Source organism: Chelonoidis abingdonii, chromosome 2, assembly GCF_003597395.2.
Source record: "Chelonoidis abingdonii isolate Lonesome George chromosome 2, CheloAbing_2.0, whole genome shotgun sequence".
In the NCBI taxonomy this organism is placed as follows: domain Eukaryota; kingdom Metazoa; phylum Chordata; order Testudines; family Testudinidae; genus Chelonoidis; species Chelonoidis abingdonii.
Genome location: NC_133770.1, coordinates 35,805,217 through 35,823,267, shown reverse-complemented (window position 1 = coordinate 35,823,267; position 18,051 = coordinate 35,805,217). Strand labels below are relative to the sequence as shown.

The following is an 18,051-nucleotide window of genomic DNA, read 5'->3' as shown; positions in this document are numbered from 1 at the left end:
ATGCATTTTTACCTTTCCTTCTTCCCATGGCTACTTAATATAACGGCGATTTCTCTGAAGTCCAGATAGCAGAGCTATCCATATTTCAGTAACAGTAAACTTATGTATTTATATCATTGTGAATATAATTAGGATTACTGCAATTAAAATGAAAACTTCACACCCTGCATACAGAAGTTTTTCTTTGCCTCAGTCATAGTGACACGCTCTTAAATTGAAACTGACAGAATGAATCACAGCATCAACTGCACAGGGAGACAAAACATGAAGCAGAACAGCAACTGCCAAATACTCAACAGCATTCATATACTGCGCTAGGAAAAGAAGAGTCAAGAAAGAAACAAAGCCTAACAGGAAACCTAGAGACTCCCACAATAAGTGGCCCAAAGGAAATGTCTCACTGCTCCAAGAGAGTGTGTAGTGAGATAAAAATAAAGGAGTACATCCCTTTTTAATTCTCCTTGCTTAATTCTGAACAAAGGATCTTCCCTTGCAAAAGGGCAGACCCAGGCAGCATTTTTCAGAAGCCAGATTGTGGGTGATAACAGAGTATTGCTATGCTCTTGCTGAAAGGCAATAATTTTGGCAATGCATGTGCATCCACTCACAGTCTGACCTTTTCAAAAGTTACCTCTGCTTGCCTTTGTTCGACTCTTTCATACTACAATATAAAATAATTAAATCAATGATCACATGTACATACTAGTTACCACTACAACACTTGGACACATACCTGATAAACCCTACAAGATCTTCCTTTTTGTGCTGGGGTAATAGCCATGGGGTAAGAGCCACTACAAGCAGGAGAGAGATCCATTACATCTAAAGAAGCCATGCTAATTCTTGATGGCTCGGATGCATTGGACACATTAATTGGACTGTTATAACTTCGAAAAGCTACAACATTTTTTTTAAGGAGGTTCAATGTTTTCATCATCTCCTCTGAGGGAGAAGAGATTACGTCAGTATGAGTTTCAAGCAAACATTTCAGGATGTTATCCTGTTCATGGCACAAAGGCTTGCTGTCCTGGACAATATTCTCTTCCTCACCTCTTGGTGAGGCATCTTGACAACAGGACAACATTACTGACATGTCCTCAGTTTTCAACTCCTCAAAGGAAAGTTCTTTAATACTCTTATCCAGGTCTGAAAGCTGCTTTTCTAAATGGCTCTCTGTAACAGAAATCTCAGGGAAGGATAAATCAGAGTCTGCACTCAAGATTCCAAGAGGTTTTTCATCATCAATGCATAAGAAACTAGAGTTAATATACTCCTTTTTACTATCTTTTTCACAATCTGCATTTAGCTCATGCATAAGATTCTTAGCTATTATTGGAGTGGCTGACTTTTCTGATGTTTGCTGCCTATAGATGGAATCCTTAGCTTTTTCTTCATTTTTATGGGTCTCCTGTAGACCTTTATCACCAGAAAGCATCAAACACTGGATTTCCGTTGTTAAACCTGTGCTTTGGTTTGCCTGAAATTCTGAGATTTGACAGCCACGTTTATATTCTGCATTGCTTTTTTTAACATAGTTAAGTTCTTGAAAAGGACTGGTGTCAACTAGTTCAAAGCTTCTTTTTACACCTGGCTTTTCAAGAACGTCCTCCTCTTCGATGCATTTGGCAGGATCAACCAACGATGAGCATGACTGGTGGCGAATGGAAGACTTTCCTGTCTCATTAGCCACACCAGTTCTTTCCACAAGTTTTTCTTCCCAAGCCTTATTTTCAGAAAGACATTTTCTGACTAGATCTTTCACATCTGATGCAGTCAGAGGAGTGTCCCCTACATCAAAATGCTCAATTTTTGCATCATGCCTGCAGCCAGAGTCATTGCTACCAATGGGAGAGATGGCAAACTCAAGTTCCTTCTTTTTTAAGGCTGTACTGTCTTTTGCATTCAGTAATTGTGTATTAGAAAGCTTTTCCTTTGCCTTGCCTGTTCCAGAACACAGTATATTGTCAGTTTCCTGGAAATAAGCACATAATTCTTTTTAAATACTAAGAATTATAGAAATACAGCATTACAGAAATATGCCCTTTCATGATCTAGGTTGAAAATACTTTATTCTCACCTTAACAGAAAACTGCAGTTTAACATGAAACATTTCTTATGACATCTGCTTACAAAAAGTCACTACAAATACATTCTAAAAAGAAGTAACTGAACAATCAAACAGGAATCAGCCATTGTGATAGTCTGATTTTGTTTAGAAAACAAGAAATGAAGCTTGCCCACTATGCTGGCCATCTATTCCCCCCAAAACTGTTAGCCTCATTGATTACAAAGCTAAGCAAGGATCAGGCTAAGGTCTCCTCTCAGCAGGTTTTCTTCCATTTCCAGTGCTGCAGGCCAGTAGGGAGGTGGAGTCTTAATTTCCCTTCCCACAGTGCTGCATAGGATGGGCATTTGGTTGAAAAAGTGAACAGGGGCAGAACTACTCAAAGTGCATCTAACCCATTCTATCTAAGCCCTGCTTTTGGAGTAACTGAGGAGGGAGAAGGAGAGGGGAGTGCTTTGAAAAGCTGTATGGTCAATGTATGGGAACCCTTACATTTGTATGAGTACACTATGCAAGTTATCTTGGAGAAATAAAGTAGTCCTGACCTGTACATCTTTCTCCCACCTGGGGCTGCTACAGCATTCTGATTCCATACTGGACATGTGCGTACGTGAGTGGCTACTGGCACTAGAGGTACCAAATCTTTTCCTAGATTGAAGGAGAGTTGGAGTTAAACTTCTCACTGGCATCCCGGGATTTAAGGCAGCAACATCAAGACCTTTGAAAGGAAAAAGAATGAATAAGTTCTATTTCTGACAGAAAAATGTAGTGTACATTAGCCAGCTTCAAACCACATCTGAGCACTACTCTGAAGATAATCTATCATAACTTGAAGCGATGCAGGAATTGTTCTCAGCACCTCTCCTGTACAACGGTTTCATCATTTTTGAAGAGGCATGATTTACCAAATGAATCAATACTAGCACTGCAATGACCATCTTTTGCATTTCAGTATAGGAAAATCAAGACACCAAAGAAAAAGAATTCAAATTTTAAGGCACCCAGAGCAACACTAACTTAGTTGCACTGCAAATGCGACACATAACATCTGTGGATTAGTGTTTGTTTCTTGATTTAAGTGTGTCATTTGACTTTATTGGCTTGTACATTCTGATTCAAAACTTGGCATTAGTGATCCAGTAGGAAGAACACTTCAGTTGGAGTCAGCACTGGACAACCCAGACTAGTTATTCCTGGGGGAATTCTGTGCCACTATGCACATGCAGAATTCACGTCTGCTGCAGATTTCTTTGCTTCCCTGCAGAAAAATGACTTTCTGATGGGGAGACCAAAGGAAGTTGCAAGAGCGGTCATGCGCCTCCTCCACAGCAGCACAGGCGCAGTTTCAGGAGCCCAGACCAGCCAACAGAGAGGTATATCACTGTGCGTGATGTGGGGTGGAGGAAGCTTATTGGTCAGACCCCTCCCCCATGCATCCAAATCCCTCCACCCCCAAACAATCCCCACCCATGAACCTCCCCTGCCGCTAGGGATGTCCCGGCTGGTGACTCCTACCCTGCACTGGGCTCAGCTGCTAGTCCCAGCTGCGATGGGGGCAGGTGAAGAGCATACTTCCCCTGCAAAAATCACCCATGGCCAGGTCAGATCCACCTCAAGAAACTTTCGCCGGCTCCACATCCCCTGCCCTCGCTTCCTGCCCCCATCGCTCCTCAGCCATGGGGTGAGGGCTCTCTGTACAGGAAGCTGTTCCCTCATCTGCCCAATCCCTGTGCATCTGGACCTCCTAACAAGTCTCACCCCCCACAGCCCCCACTCAAACCATCACCCCGCTAAGCCTCCCACGCACCCAGCTCTAGCTCTCCTGCATCCAGACCCCCTACTGAGCCCCATCCCCCTTGCATCCAGACCTCTATCCCTGCACCCAGACTACCTCATGCTGAAGCTCCTGCATTCAAACTCCCATCATAAGCCCCCCTCTCTATGCACCTGGACTACCCTGATGAGCCCCCTACACCAGTGAGCCCCAACCAACTGCACTCAGACCCCCTGTTGAACCCCACACCCAGACCCCTCCTGCTGAGCCCCTTCACCCCACACCCAGATTCCCCCTGCTGAGCCCCAACCACCTTCACTTGGACCCCGCTACAGGGTCCCATTTCCCCTGCACCCAGACCCCTCCCCTCAACAAGCCCCTGTGCATTCAGATCCCCCCAGCATCCAGACCCCTCCACTGAGCTGCCTGCACTCAGGTTGCCCCACACAGAACCCTCTCATCCCACACCTGGATCCCCCCATATGAAACCCATCCACATACTTGGATACTGCCCAGCTGAGTCTGTCTACCCACAGCTGGTGCCCCTGTGAAGGGACAGGGCCCCGAGGTGTTTCTGGCACAGATCTGGCCCTTGCACTGTTGCCAGGGTCAGGTGCAGCCTCACTACACAGCCTGTGTCCCTTGGTGTGTGTGTAGGCTTGTAGTGTGATCTCTCATCTCAGTGCAACTAGCGGCCTGGGCTCCCCACTGCCATACTGGAGCCTCCACATTATTTGGCCAATAAAATATGCAGAATTTAAAAATATTGTGCACAGAATGTTTTTTTTTTTTTGGCACAGAATTCTCTCAGGAGTAACAAGTGTTAGAGGCATCATGTTGTTGAAGACATTTTACTTTGGAAGAGATGCAAGCCCCATGACTGGACCCATTCAAGCAGCTGGTTAAGTTAAAAACCCACAAGTTGACGGTGTTGCTTATTACGTGACTTGTTATGCTTACATATTTTCAGTACTTACATGATTTCAATAGTTTATTCGAAACAGGAGTATAATCCTTTTGACCAACAGACATGGGAGAAACCAATTCTCGAGAAAGTTGTAAAGCATCAGACGACATGGGACTTGAACTAGGTCCTTGCATTTTCCCACCGATTGGGGTGTACTATGAAAATGATAGAAACTTTCTTAAACGATAAATGGATTAAAGTTTGTACAGAACATCTGCAGCTGAAAACGTAGTCTTAAATTTACTCAAAGTTAAATTATAATTGGAGCTCAGCTGAAATCACAATCCAAATCTGGCAATTCATTTATCTTCAGTAAGGCCAAAAGTAGCCTCTGGAACACTCAAGTCAAAGGCACGAGCAGTCCAATCACAAAACATGCTACTGGCTGTGGTCAGCTGAGGTATGGAAAAGCCTCATTACCCCAACTTAAGTTCTTCTCATTACCTTAAATGCAAGCAGTTTGAAGAAAACTAACAAACAAATAACTAGATTACTTACAAAACCCAGAGAGCTGATGAGAGACAACACTTGTCCTGGAGTACGTGAATAATCTTGTTTAGGCTTAGCCATTGATGGTGTAGTAAGGATATCCATCATATTTATCTCTAAAATTTAGAAGTTAATACAGTGTGTCAGGTTTTTTATCGGGTTAATCAATAAATGAAAAGTTTCAGTCATTAACAGTATTTAAATTCAGTGAAAAAAAAGCTTGTGTTTTAATTTGGTTTACATGGCTCTCTCACTTAATTCTGAATTTTACACAAGCTATTTCTTTACCAATATCATTCATCACATTTATTTTATTAAACTCAAAAAAGATTTTTTGAAGTCCAATTAGATTTCACTATGCTGTTTCTGTTTTGCATTTCTCAGCATAAAAATTACTGAAGTCAGTTTCATTTTCAGGTTTTCAATGCCATATTAGGTTCAAAAGGAAGGCAAATGTCTGTAAGAACTTTCCACTGTTTTTTTTTTCAAAATGATGAAATAAGAGACCCCAGTGTGATTAATTTGAACAAGAGTGTTGTCAAGCTTAAAAAGAACAACAGTATTAGGTCTAAAACTTCTGGAAGCTTCAAAAGCGAGCCTTGTAGAATTAGTTTTAAGGAGCAAGTTTGCAAAAGGAAACAGACTTGTGGTCAAAACGCTCTGCTACCAGTTACCACATTACGCTAACTCCTATAAAGTGAGAAGTTGTACATCCCTCCCCTCCGGGGCACAGCTTGTCTAGTCCACATTGACTATATTTGGAACATTTGGCTATTAAACAAACCACAGTCAAGACAATGGACTATATGGGCATAAGTGACCTCCTTGTGCATAACTTACAAAACTAAAACAACAATTGGCTACAAGAAAATAAGTAAGCATGAATTATACAGCCAACTCTAATCACATTAAAGATTTGGCCTAACCTGATTGGTTGACCTGCTTCAAAACAGTGGGCAGATATGAATAAACGTATAGAGCCTCAGGGGGCCGTGTGTGTGTGTCTTGGTGTAAGAAGTTATTCTCTTAGATCGGTCTGACCCACAACCCCTGAACCGAGGAAACCTGAATCACATCGACTATCTGTACCTCGCCAGTGCAAAGAGCGGCTGACTAAAAGGTAACATTCTTGGTAGGGTAAGGTTTTAAAGTAAAATAGTCTGGTTGCATGCAGTATAGGTTTATGGAGTAAGAAGTCTGGGTTGCTCGAGCTGTTTTAATCTCAAGTTGTACTGACACTATAGTATTAAGAATGGTAGTGTCAGGATAATTTGATCTCAGGTTATATCAATGCTGCAGTATTAAAAATAGTAGTGAGTACCGGATGTATAGTATTACTTGTAGTTGTGCTTGTCTTCCCTATTCAATGCTGGTCTTTAACTTTTCTTTTCCTAGTCTGTCTGTGTTGCATTTATAGCCATAAGTCATTAAAACCCTTTCTTGAGGAATAATCAGTAGCTTTAATTTCTTTATGTGGACACCACTTAACCTCATTACATCTGTGTTGGGTGGTGGGAAGTAGTGATCACTCAAGGCATCTTTGGGGCCCTGACGCATGCCTCCTCCTTCCATTAATCTCCACACCCAGGAATTTTGAGGTAAGGTGGTACTGAGTGTACCATCGGGGGCATACTCAGTTCTCTCTAATTAATGTATAGAGCTAAGATGCACTGTGACAGACACCTGCTATAGTAGTTTTAACATGGCAAAACTATGATCTGTTTTTGTGGTAGGATAGGGGGAGATGGACTTAAGAAATCAATCTGGCATATGTGCAGTACATTTTTAATACGATTTTCTCACTAAGCTTATGAAGTGTGCATCTGTAAAAGGGAAGGCTATAGAAATATTTTTTATTTATTCATTCATTTAATTTTAGAAAAGGCAGTCTGGAAAGTAAGGTAGGAATTTCCATATATTAAGAGAATATTAGAGTTGTACAGTTAACATAATTGCTATAATAATTAGTCACATACTATTTCAGAGATATAGTATACATATTTTTCCTACAACCTTAGATACATATAGCTTCTTAACATTTTTTCATTCCTGTAGATTTATACTAATTTCACTTTTGTTTGCAGAGTTGTAACTGTACTGCTCCAGGATACAAGACTCAAAGAAGAGTTCTGTTGAGCTCAAAAGCTTGTCTTCAGTCAGTCCAATAAAATGTATTACCTCATCCATCTTGTCTCCCTAATTTTGCTGCCATTATGGTTCAGCAATGTATAATTTTAACCGACTGTCCTGTCAGTGCTCTTCTCTCTAAATCACATATTTTAGTCATTTAGTCAGCATCCATATATGACACATTTCTCTTTTCAAAAAGTGGTAGATTCTGCAATTCAGGGAATGAGGCTATTAACTATTAAGTTAAATTAACTATCAACATGGTGACAAGGCTACTAACTATTAAGTAAAAATAACTACCAACAGAGGTGATCTGTATATATCGGCAAGTTTATACTATTGTGCTATGTTGCATATAGAATATAACATGATGTGTAACAGTTTACTATGAAGTTTCAAAAATACACAACTGTCTGGCATATACAGTATATTACACAGTATCTAAGATTGTAGAATGGTATATATTCTGTTTGAGAAATAGTATAGGATCATGTACTACAGGACAAATTATAAATGCACACATTATGAGTGAGGCTACATTTTAGACAAGGGTATTTTTAGTAAAAGTCATGGCCAGGTCATGGGCAGTAAAAAAAGATTTATGGCCCATGACCTGTCCATGACTTTTACTATATACTCCCTCCTCCAAAAGCTTACTATTTACTTAAATATGCTTTTATAACAGTAACATTAGTCAAGGAACTGCACCAGTCATGTGTGGTACCAGTACAGTAGAACCTCAGAGTTACAAACACCTCAGGAATGGAGGTTGTTTGCAACTCTGAAATGTTCATAACTCTGAACAAAACATTATGATTGTTCTTTCAAAAGTTTACAACTGAACATTGACTTAACACAGATTTGAAACATTACTATGCAGAAGAAAAATGTTGCTTTCCTTTTATTTTTTTAAAATAGTTTACATTTAACAGTACTGTAGTGGATTTGCTTTTATTTATTTTTTTAATCTCTGCTATTGCCTGACTGCGTACTTCCGGTTCCAAATGAGGTGTTTGAGTTGACTGGTCAGTTCATAACTCTGGTGTTCATAACTCTGAGGTTTCACTGTACTGGTCATTGATTAGAAATATCTGTTATGTATATTTGTACAGTGCCTGGCTCAGGGGACCCTGATTCTGATTGGGGCCACTACATGCCACTGGAATGTAAAATACCAAGAATATTAAAACACGATATTTAGAAACCACTGAGGAACCACAGACTCATTGATCCACATCTCACCTCTGTTCAGAGTAACTCTGGAAAGCCCGAAGTCTGTCAATTTAACATGGCCCTCATTAGAAATTAGCATGTTGTCTGGCTTCAGGTCCCTGCAGAAATAATGGTAGTGAAATAAGATTGGCGTACAGACAATTTAGCATAAGAAAGAAGGGAGGAGAAAGCATTAAGTAGGAAGAAGTTACTCAACCAACAATGGGGGCATTTATAGTTCTCCAGGATCAATATTAGGGCCCATTTCCCATTAGGAAACCATTTTTAAGTACAGCTTCTAGAGATGTATCTTAGCATTAAAAATGTAAACATCATATAGCCTGAAATTTATGCCACAAGATGTGTGTGTTTCATAATTTTAATCTCTTGGGGAGCATGTCAAACTGTCTCACTGAGGACTACCAAATTATTAGTACTTACTAGCATTTGACATTAAGCATTACTAGCCATTGGCTATAGATTTCAAAATGCATTCCTTGAAGTGCAGTAGTAATATAAATTGAAGAGAATATTTCATCACCGGGGGAGAAGAGCAGTCCCTACCATCTTCTCCCCAATCCTCCCACAGACTTGGTAGCATTCAGGGGGCACTGGGGACAGAGTAGCCAAGTTCCTCCTCTTATTCCCTTTGAGGGACAAATTAAAAGAAGACTAAAAGTTGCTTCTCCCTTCAAAAACTAGGCTAGGGATGGATATTCACAAATAGACACTCAATATTCAGAGGCTGATGACATGAGAGCTGGACTCCACAAGGATTACATGCTCATACCATAAAATGAGCTTTAACAACAAACAATGTGTTAGTTTGCAGTCATAAAACTACATATTAGATTTTTACCTGTGGATTATCCCATGCCTGTGAAGGTAATCAAGAGCCAGTGCTGCTTCAGAAATATACTTCACTGCCATTTCTTCATCAAAATAGCCATATATGTGGAGAAGAGATTTGACATCTCCACCAATAAGATATTCCATCATCTGCCATTGAAAGATTTCATTTTTAAAATGAATCTTTATTTTTGGTTGAGATATTTAAGATAACACAATTATGAACTACCTTTTTCCTTTTCAAAAGAGGAGCATTTCATACGGGGTAAAAGCAGATAAAAGAATTCTTGTGGTAGTTTAACTTATTTCTCAGGTAAGTCACTGAAGTAATGTTATAATTATATTTCTTTCTGTTTAGAAGACTTAATCCAGATGACATGGCTAATAAAACATTCCTCTGATGGACATAGAAGCTTTTTATTGCTTCTTTTTGTAACCCTGGTCAGCTTTTCAATAGGTTAGACTGATTACAAATAACACTTCCCATGATAGGAAGTATAATTTGATTAAGCAAAATTCAGTGTCAGTCAAGGATAATTGAACCCAAATTTCACAAAATATCTGTCTTATCAATATTAAAGTATCTTAATGATTGTATTTTGAAAATGTAAATATATAATACAAAATCCAGGCCCAAATTTTCAGAGATGAGTAATTCCCAAGATTATGTACATGACTAGAGTAATTGTGCATTCAAGACACTAGAAAGTCTGTAATTATGAGTATGCTTAAAGGCCCAAATGTAAAATATTGAGCTCTGTTTTTCCTTAACATAATCAGGGCAATAACAAATGGTCTGAATACGATCCTGCATTAAACATATTTTAAAAAGTTAACTTTCTAAATTGTAATTTATTTGGGCTGTCCAAACCAATATTAATGCTATTCCAGTGTCTAAAGACCAATACATCTTTATTAAATTTAAATGTAAAATTAAATGCTGTACTACAGACATTAAGAGAATAGCATGTTTCACAAAAGCAAGATTTCACAAATCCATTCATCAATAGTAAGTAGGAAGCTTTTTGTATCAAGTGTCTTTTTCATCCCTTCTGGCAGAATCTAGGCTTTCATTTAAAAAAGTATGGGTCCTAATCCCTTCTGCATAGCTGGGGCATCTCTTGTATGAGCCCTGCTCAAATCCTACTCAAGACTTAGGGAGGGAGTGTTAAATTGCTGGTTCTACCACAGAGAGCCTACCACAGAAGAAGGCTTGGCCTATATTTATCTCAAAGGTGTGCCAGAAGTCTGTGTTACTCTTTATTTTATCCTTCAATCATCCCGTTCCCACCTACCCCAATTAACTCTGCACTTTAAGTACTGACAGCAAGAGCATACATTTTACTGTTAGTGATCTACTGGATATTTTAAGGGCATACACACAAGCACTCTGACCCCACAGTCTTCTTAAACACGTGGCTCATTTTTATTTTGGACCCAAAATTGTGGTAGGCATTCTTGACCAGGTTAGCTACATGGAAAGACTCTTCTGTTAGAAAGGAGGGGTTAAAAGGAGTCAGGGAGAAGGAAGATATTAATCCCACATAACTACTCTAGTGAAGACCTCATATTGGATGAGAAATGATATGAAATGACCCAAATACCCAATCCTCATTATTGCAAGAGCATATTTTCAAACATTACAATTCTTCTAATGAACTTCATTCTCCACTATGTTTTCAAGATGTCTTAAAGCACTGTAAACCATTTACTCACCAAGTAGACATTGTTAGCTGACTGAAGTGAGTAGTATAAGTGTACAATGAAAGGACTTTTGCTGAGAGCCAATGCATCTCTCTCTGCCTGGACCTGGTGAACCATGTTTTTATTTATCAGGTCCGCTTTTTTGACCACCTGTAAAACAATTCATGTGAAAATGAATTCACAGCAATAATTTGCCATACTCATTTATTTTCAAAAATACACATTCTGATAAGATTAGTCAGTTTCCTAGATAAACTTTCCTTCACTGAGTTCCATGTCTCAATGGCACAGCTAGAATGACATTTTACATACTGCCCTTGTATTGTGGTTCTGTGGTTTTGTACATGGACACCTACTTTGAAGAATTCTCCTGCAACATCTGAAGAAAATTATTCACACTATTTGCATTTCAGGTTATTAAAAAAAGGCTACTCATCTGAATATCTGACTAGCATCTAATGTGTTTGAGTCCCTCTAACTCAGAGGGTACCAACAACTTTCCATGCAATTAGAGCTTCTTGAAAACTAGTTTATAAGCTGTATTTGAAGAAATTAGGTTGTAATTAAATAGTTAAGAATTATATTTGACATAATAGTTATATAGCTTATGTGTAGGGCGCTACCAAATTCACAGTCAATTTTGGTCAATTTCACCATCATAGGATTTTTTAAATGGTCAATTTCACTGTTTCAGATGTTTACATCTGAAATATCAATTTTATAACTCTGGGGGTCCTCATGGTTGCAAAGCTATGAAGGCAGCACAGCCACGGAGCTTCCAGCAGCCAGGGGAGGTTCCCGGAGTTGGGTCTGACCCTGCCCAGGAGTGGCCCCTGCAGGGGAAGAGGAAGCCCCGCCACTCGTCTCTCCCTGGCCCAGCCAGGATTAGCAGCTGGACCCTGACACATGGTAGAACCCCCTGAGCTGGGGTGTTCCAGCCCTGCCCCTCCACTACAATAGCCAGATACTATGAGGGTGATCAGTTCACCCATAAATTTGGTAGGATCCTACTTATGAGGTACAGACAAATTTGAGGACTCTGTGTGAAGTGTAGAGCTATTCCATTGATTCACACTGGTAGCCTAAGGTCTATGGCACTCCAAACCTTTGCAGAGTAGTGCGAAGTAAAGATAGGAGTTCCACAAGGTCCCAGTGGCCAGGGCGGACAAAAATCCATGATTAAAAAAAATAAAAAACTTTTTATTTTATTTAATTCTGATTTGTTTGATAAAATGCTTTGTGAGGAAAAAACCTATCTAAAGTAGTTTTAATTAGGATACGTTATACCTCAAAGGTATTTCATCATGGAATCAGTGTGGCAGCCATGTTAGTCTGTAGCCATGTTAGTGGCTGCCATGTTAGTCTGTGGCAGCCATGTTAGTCTGTATCAGCAAAAAGAACAAGGAGTACTTGTGCACCTTAGAGACTAACAAATTTATTTGAGCATAAGTTTTCGTAGGCTAAAACCCACTTCAGCATCCCAATCTTTCTATCTACCCAGTGGGACTCAGTGCTCAGCCTACAAGATACCATCAGAGAAGCTTAGTTTTGCAGATCTCAAACTGCGGATTTGTATCTCCAGAGGTAACATGCTTATTAACAACAAAAATGTTTTTAAACAAATAAATAATATAGAGAGGTGAGAAACAACATAACTCAACTCTATTGTCCCTCTGCAAATTTGTGTACACAGAGTCGATTTCTTACCTCTCTCTAAAAGTGCAAAGTTTCAGAAAGTTCAACGAATAGAATATTGTTGGGGGCGGAATAGATCTGAACAAGGAGAAGAAGTATGGAGATAAATGTGAGAAACGAGGGACATATGCTTGTTTTGTCAAAATACTATGTTTGCTGCTGAAGAAAAAGTGCAGAATACTTAATGTTGTTGTTTTAGTTAAATAAAGCAATTTAAATGTCTGTCTGGAGATGTTCTCCTCCTAATACAGCATGGCAAGAAAATCCTCCAAATATTAATGATTAACTTGTTGAAATGGAGATAGATCACCTCCCAAAGACTTCATAAATATCTGCTTCAATTACCGTTGGTAAACAAAATAATTGAACAATCAATCATTCATTTTCTCATATAGCTGTAAAACTAATCTGAAAAGTTTTCAGAATAAATCATTGTTTAAAAATGTACAGTAACTCCCCACTTAATGTTCTCTCACTTAACATTGTTTCAATCAATTGATCCCTGCTCAATTACAGAATGTGCGCCATTTAAAGTTGTGCAATGCTTTGCTATAACGTCGTTTGGCTGCCTGCTTTGTCCACAGTTGGCAGTCCCCATCAGATCCCCTACGCCCCTCCCCCAACACCTCCCACCTGCCGGTAGACCCCATGGATCAGCACCTTCCTCTTCCTGCCCGTGGCAATCAGCTGGCTTGCAGCTTTCACGAGGGTGGGGGAGGAGTGAGGATTCGGCATGCAGGCTCCCCTTCCCTCCCAAATGCCGCAAGCCAGTTGATTACTGCGGGCAGGAGGTGGGGGAAGGGGGGAGAGCCTGCGCCCCGAGTCCTCACTCCTCTCCTCTCCCCTCCCTCATCCCCCCTGAACGTCGCAAGCCAGCTGATTGCCATGGGCAGGAGGCAGGGGAGGAAGGGGGGAGGATGCGGCGCGCAGAATAAAGGGGGAGAGGAGGGGAAGAAGAGGCAGGTTAAGGGTGGGGGGTCGGGGAAGGGGTGGCGTGGGCAGGCCCAGGGTTGAACCCCTACCCCTGGTGCTTGCAGAGTAGGGAAGCTGCCGCTGCGCAACATGTTTCTCCTAGCCTACAGCACCTTTAGCCTCCTTGCCTGTTTCATTGTCTCCCATGTCAGTGGGCTGTGCCTGTGTGGCTTAAGACAGGGGCACCTCCCAACTACAGTACTGCATTGTATGGCAAAAAGAAATTTCCCTGAAACCTAATCCTATTTACATTCATTCTTATGGGGAAATTGGATTCACTTAACATTCTTTCACTTAAAGTCACATTTTTCAGGAACATAACTACAACGTTAAGTGAGGAGTTACTGCATAGTGTGTACCTTCTAAAAATGAAACCTACATCTCTCTCTGAGTTGTGAAGAATATGTATTATGGTTATAATAACCAAAAAGAATGCACTTTTATGTAGAAAACCATAATTAAATCAAGTCTTCCTGACCAGTGATTTAAATCGAATTGATTTAAATCACTGGTCAGGAAGACTTGATCTAATTATGGTTTTCTACATAAATCAAATCCACCCTGCCCTTGGCTACCTCTACATTTTAGGGAGAACCAGGGGAGGGAGCCAGTGACCCTGCAGAGAGTTATGCCAAGTCTATGCTACAAAATTTTGTTGGCATAGTTATATCGGTCAGAGGTATGAGGAAAAAAACAAACCACAATCCCAGCCAACATCGCAGCTATGTCAACCTAAGAATGCTTCTGTCGGCATAATTAGTGTCATTTGGGGAAGCAGGCATTAAGCTACATCTACACTAGAGGACTCTGGCAGTATAGCTATACCTGCAAAGCATTTGTTATATAAATAAGGCTTTACTAGGCTTATTGAGGTTTTAGGTCTAGGGGTGGAGTAAAGCGGACATTATAGAACTCCTAAGCAAAGCACTAGTCCCCATATTTTTAAAAAAAGGAAGTTAAAATATACAAAATTTAACTAGTAACTGGAATTTAAAAGTAACAATAAGGTTTACATATTTGTTAAATGTGTACCAAGGACTATTACAGACAAAAGTATGCACTTAAAAATATGGAAATAGTTAAAGGAAGAAGAAATCTCAGATACACTCACAGTTCATATCACTTCAAATGAAAACGTGTAAAATATTACATTGCACATTCCAAAACAACCTTAAATCTGCCCACCAATATCCACCCACCATTCAATAGCAACATGTTTATCACAAATACAAATAATAGATGTTTTAAACAACACACTAGCCTGGTATAATGAACAGGATGTTCTTAGGTGTGTAGCCTAGATGTGAGGTGTATCTGACAGCTGTGCTTTGCTCATGTTGGAAGAATGCATAGGGAAAGAATAGTGACATTTTTGTATAAGAAAGCTGGAGGAGGAATGAGCTTTCTGCTCCATTAACACACTAGTCAGAAAAGGACTCATTGCCTTTAAATGGACGGCGACGGGCAATATAAATATCCCATCTCTTAAACATAAGCCAGTGAACTACAAGACAGCAACTGAGCAGCGATCGTTAGTGAGGACCTGTAGCCCGAAGTGTACTGTACAATATCATAGTTAAACACCTCGGGAATGGAGGTTATTCCTAACTCCAAAATGTTTGCAACTCTGAACAAAACATTATGGTTGTTCTCTCAAAAGTTTACAACTGAATATTGACTTAATACAGTTTTGAAATTTTACTAAGCAGAAGAAAAATGCTGCTTTTAACCATATTAAATGAAACAAGCACAGAAACAGTTTCCTTATCTTGTCAAATATCTTTTTTTTTAAATCTTCCCTTTTTTTCAGTAATTTATATTTAACACAGTACTGTATTTGCTTTTTTGGGATGGGGGAAGGGAGGGAATGAAGAGGAGGTCTCTGCTCCTGTCTGATTGCATACTTCCAGTTCCAAATGAGGTGTGTGGTTGACTGGTCAATTCATAACTATGGTGTTCATAACTCTGAGTTCTACTATATATCATTTACATTGGGTGGGCTTAAGACAGTTTCTAATCAATATGTTGAAGTTGGACAAAGATACAAGGTGGTTAAGGTTGATTTTAAAATGCGATATTTAATGCGTATATTACTTAGGGGACTATATGAACTGTGAGGATTTGAATATTTATCTTCCTTCTATATTTCCCAGTGTTTAAATGCATAGGCCATGGGTTCTTAACCTGGGACTCATGATCACCCCTACGTATTTATAATGGGAGAAGGTTTCATATAAGGAAAAGGAGATCCCAATAGGAAAAATGTTGAGAACCACTAACTTAGTGTATTTGTTGTATATACACATTTCAACTTTAATGTTAACTCAAAATCTTGGCCTGCTAATTTTCTAAGCTGAGGCTTCTATCTGTACATCATAGATTCTAGAGACATACTCAAATCTGCTTAATGTATGGTGACATGGGGCATTTAGATGGCTAAAAGGTGCAGACAGATACTAAAATTAATTTTTCATTATTTAAAGTCTCCTCTAAAAGCATTGTGAGTTGCAAAATTTAACTGTTGACGGCAAGCATTAAATTTACTTTTAACCAATAAAAGATACTATCTCGCCCAGTTTAGAAGATTTAAATTCTTGCAGGATGCATCCTCCATTTACGTGGACACTGCTTTCCTTCCCTAGCACCAGCAATAAGCTAACTCCTTATTTTAAGTTTTATGTGAAATGAATGCTCAGTTTCAAACTAGTATGTGCAGCCATTGGTAAAATATATAACCTATAATTAGAAATTCAATGTATAATACTTATTGATAAAGCCCTGCTTAAATTGTGGGATGATTGTAAAAAAAGTTAATTATTACTTTTCCGTGATTTTCTGCTGTCAGCCGCCTGGGGCTGAGAGAAGCCACCCTTGCTCTCAGCCCTGGGACAGCCAGGGTTTCCACTGTTAGCCCCGTGCATAGTGGGACTCCCACTGTCAAAATTGTGATGGAAGTCTAAAATATTTGCGTGGACAACTTTTTTCAAAGGAGGTAATATCACTAGTGAAACTACCCCTTTCTTAGCACTTATGGCAAAATTTAATTAGAATTATGACTGGGTCTTCTAAAGAAAAATATTTTAAATGTAGAAATCTTGTCTCTGCAATTAAGCAATACTGCTATCCTCTATGGAAAGAAGTTACATGCAGTGAAAAGAGCACATTTGTGATAAGTAAAATGTATGTCATTAAAATTCCCACCCTTAACTGGCTAATTTTGCAAGGGAGGGGAAATCTACTTTATGCATAAGAAAGAAAAATATAATGTCAGTTTCATAATCAAAAGTAATAAAATATTGGTCTCCTCAGGAGAAAGCCTCAGCAAACACAAGCAATTAATGATGACAAATAACTGTCTTCGTTAACTGTGAGACAAGGTGGGTTGAGGTAACTTAAGAAGGGCACTGTGAGACTCAAAAGTTTGTCTGACTCACGAACAGATGTTGGGCCAATAAAAGATACTATCTCACCCATCTTGCCCAATATCTGGGACCAACGTGGCTATAACTACACTGCATACAACCATTGTTAACTGTGACCTTCAGCAACAATACCATATTGCATCAAACTTATCCTCTGCCTGTGCCATCTACTGTTTACTCTGGGGGAACTGTGCATCACTGCGCATGCGCACAATTCATATCCAATGCAGATTCCGCCGTCCTTGCTCAGAAAATAGGTTCTGCTTGAGAAATCCTGCAGCCCCGCCTTCCATCCACCAGAGGTCACTGTGGCACTAGAATAGCCAGAAGCCAACTGCATTCATCACAGCACCCTGCTCCCGGACCCATAAGGACAGACAGAGGGTACATCTACACTACAGGATTATTCCGATTTTACATTAACTGGTTTTGTAAAACAGATTGAATAAAGTCGAGTGTACGCGGCCACACTAACCACATTAATTCGGCGGTGTGCGTCCATGGTTCGAGGCTAGCATGGATTTCCGGAGCATTGCACTGTGGATAGCTATTCTGTAGCTATCCCATAGTTGCCGCAGTCTCCCCCGGCCCCTGGAACTGTGGGTTGAGATACCAGTGCCTGATGGGGCAAAAATCATTGTCGCGGGTGGTTCTGAGTAAATGTCGTCACTCATTCCTTCCTCCGGGAAAACAGCGGCAGACAATCATTTCACGCCCTTTTTCCCTGGATTGCCCTGGCAGACGAAATAGCATGGCAACCATGGAGCCCATT

General features: G+C 39.9%; 1 protein-coding gene across 2 annotated transcripts in view; it reads right to left on the bottom strand.

Moving 5' to 3' along the window:
- Positions 1-18,051, bottom strand: part of MASTL (microtubule associated serine/threonine kinase like) — a 49,754-nt gene that overhangs the window by 26,519 nt on the left and 5,184 nt on the right. Inside the window, exons 2-9 of one of the 2 annotated variants that reach the window (XM_032786187.2) lie at positions 11,203-11,340; positions 9,497-9,636; positions 8,668-8,756; positions 5,305-5,411; positions 4,817-4,961; positions 2,611-2,783; positions 734-1,972; positions 13-74 (exon numbers count right to left, since the gene is read on the bottom strand). In XM_032786187.2, coding sequence (XP_032642078.1) covers positions 13-74; positions 734-1,972; positions 2,611-2,783; positions 4,817-4,961; positions 5,305-5,411; positions 8,668-8,756; positions 9,497-9,636; positions 11,203-11,340 — 2,093 coding nt within the window. The remainder of the gene's footprint in view (positions 1-12; positions 75-733; positions 1,973-2,610; positions 2,784-4,816; positions 4,962-5,304; positions 5,412-8,667; positions 8,757-9,496; positions 9,637-11,202; positions 11,341-18,051) is intronic. The other variant, XM_032786185.2, reaches the window with a different exon arrangement.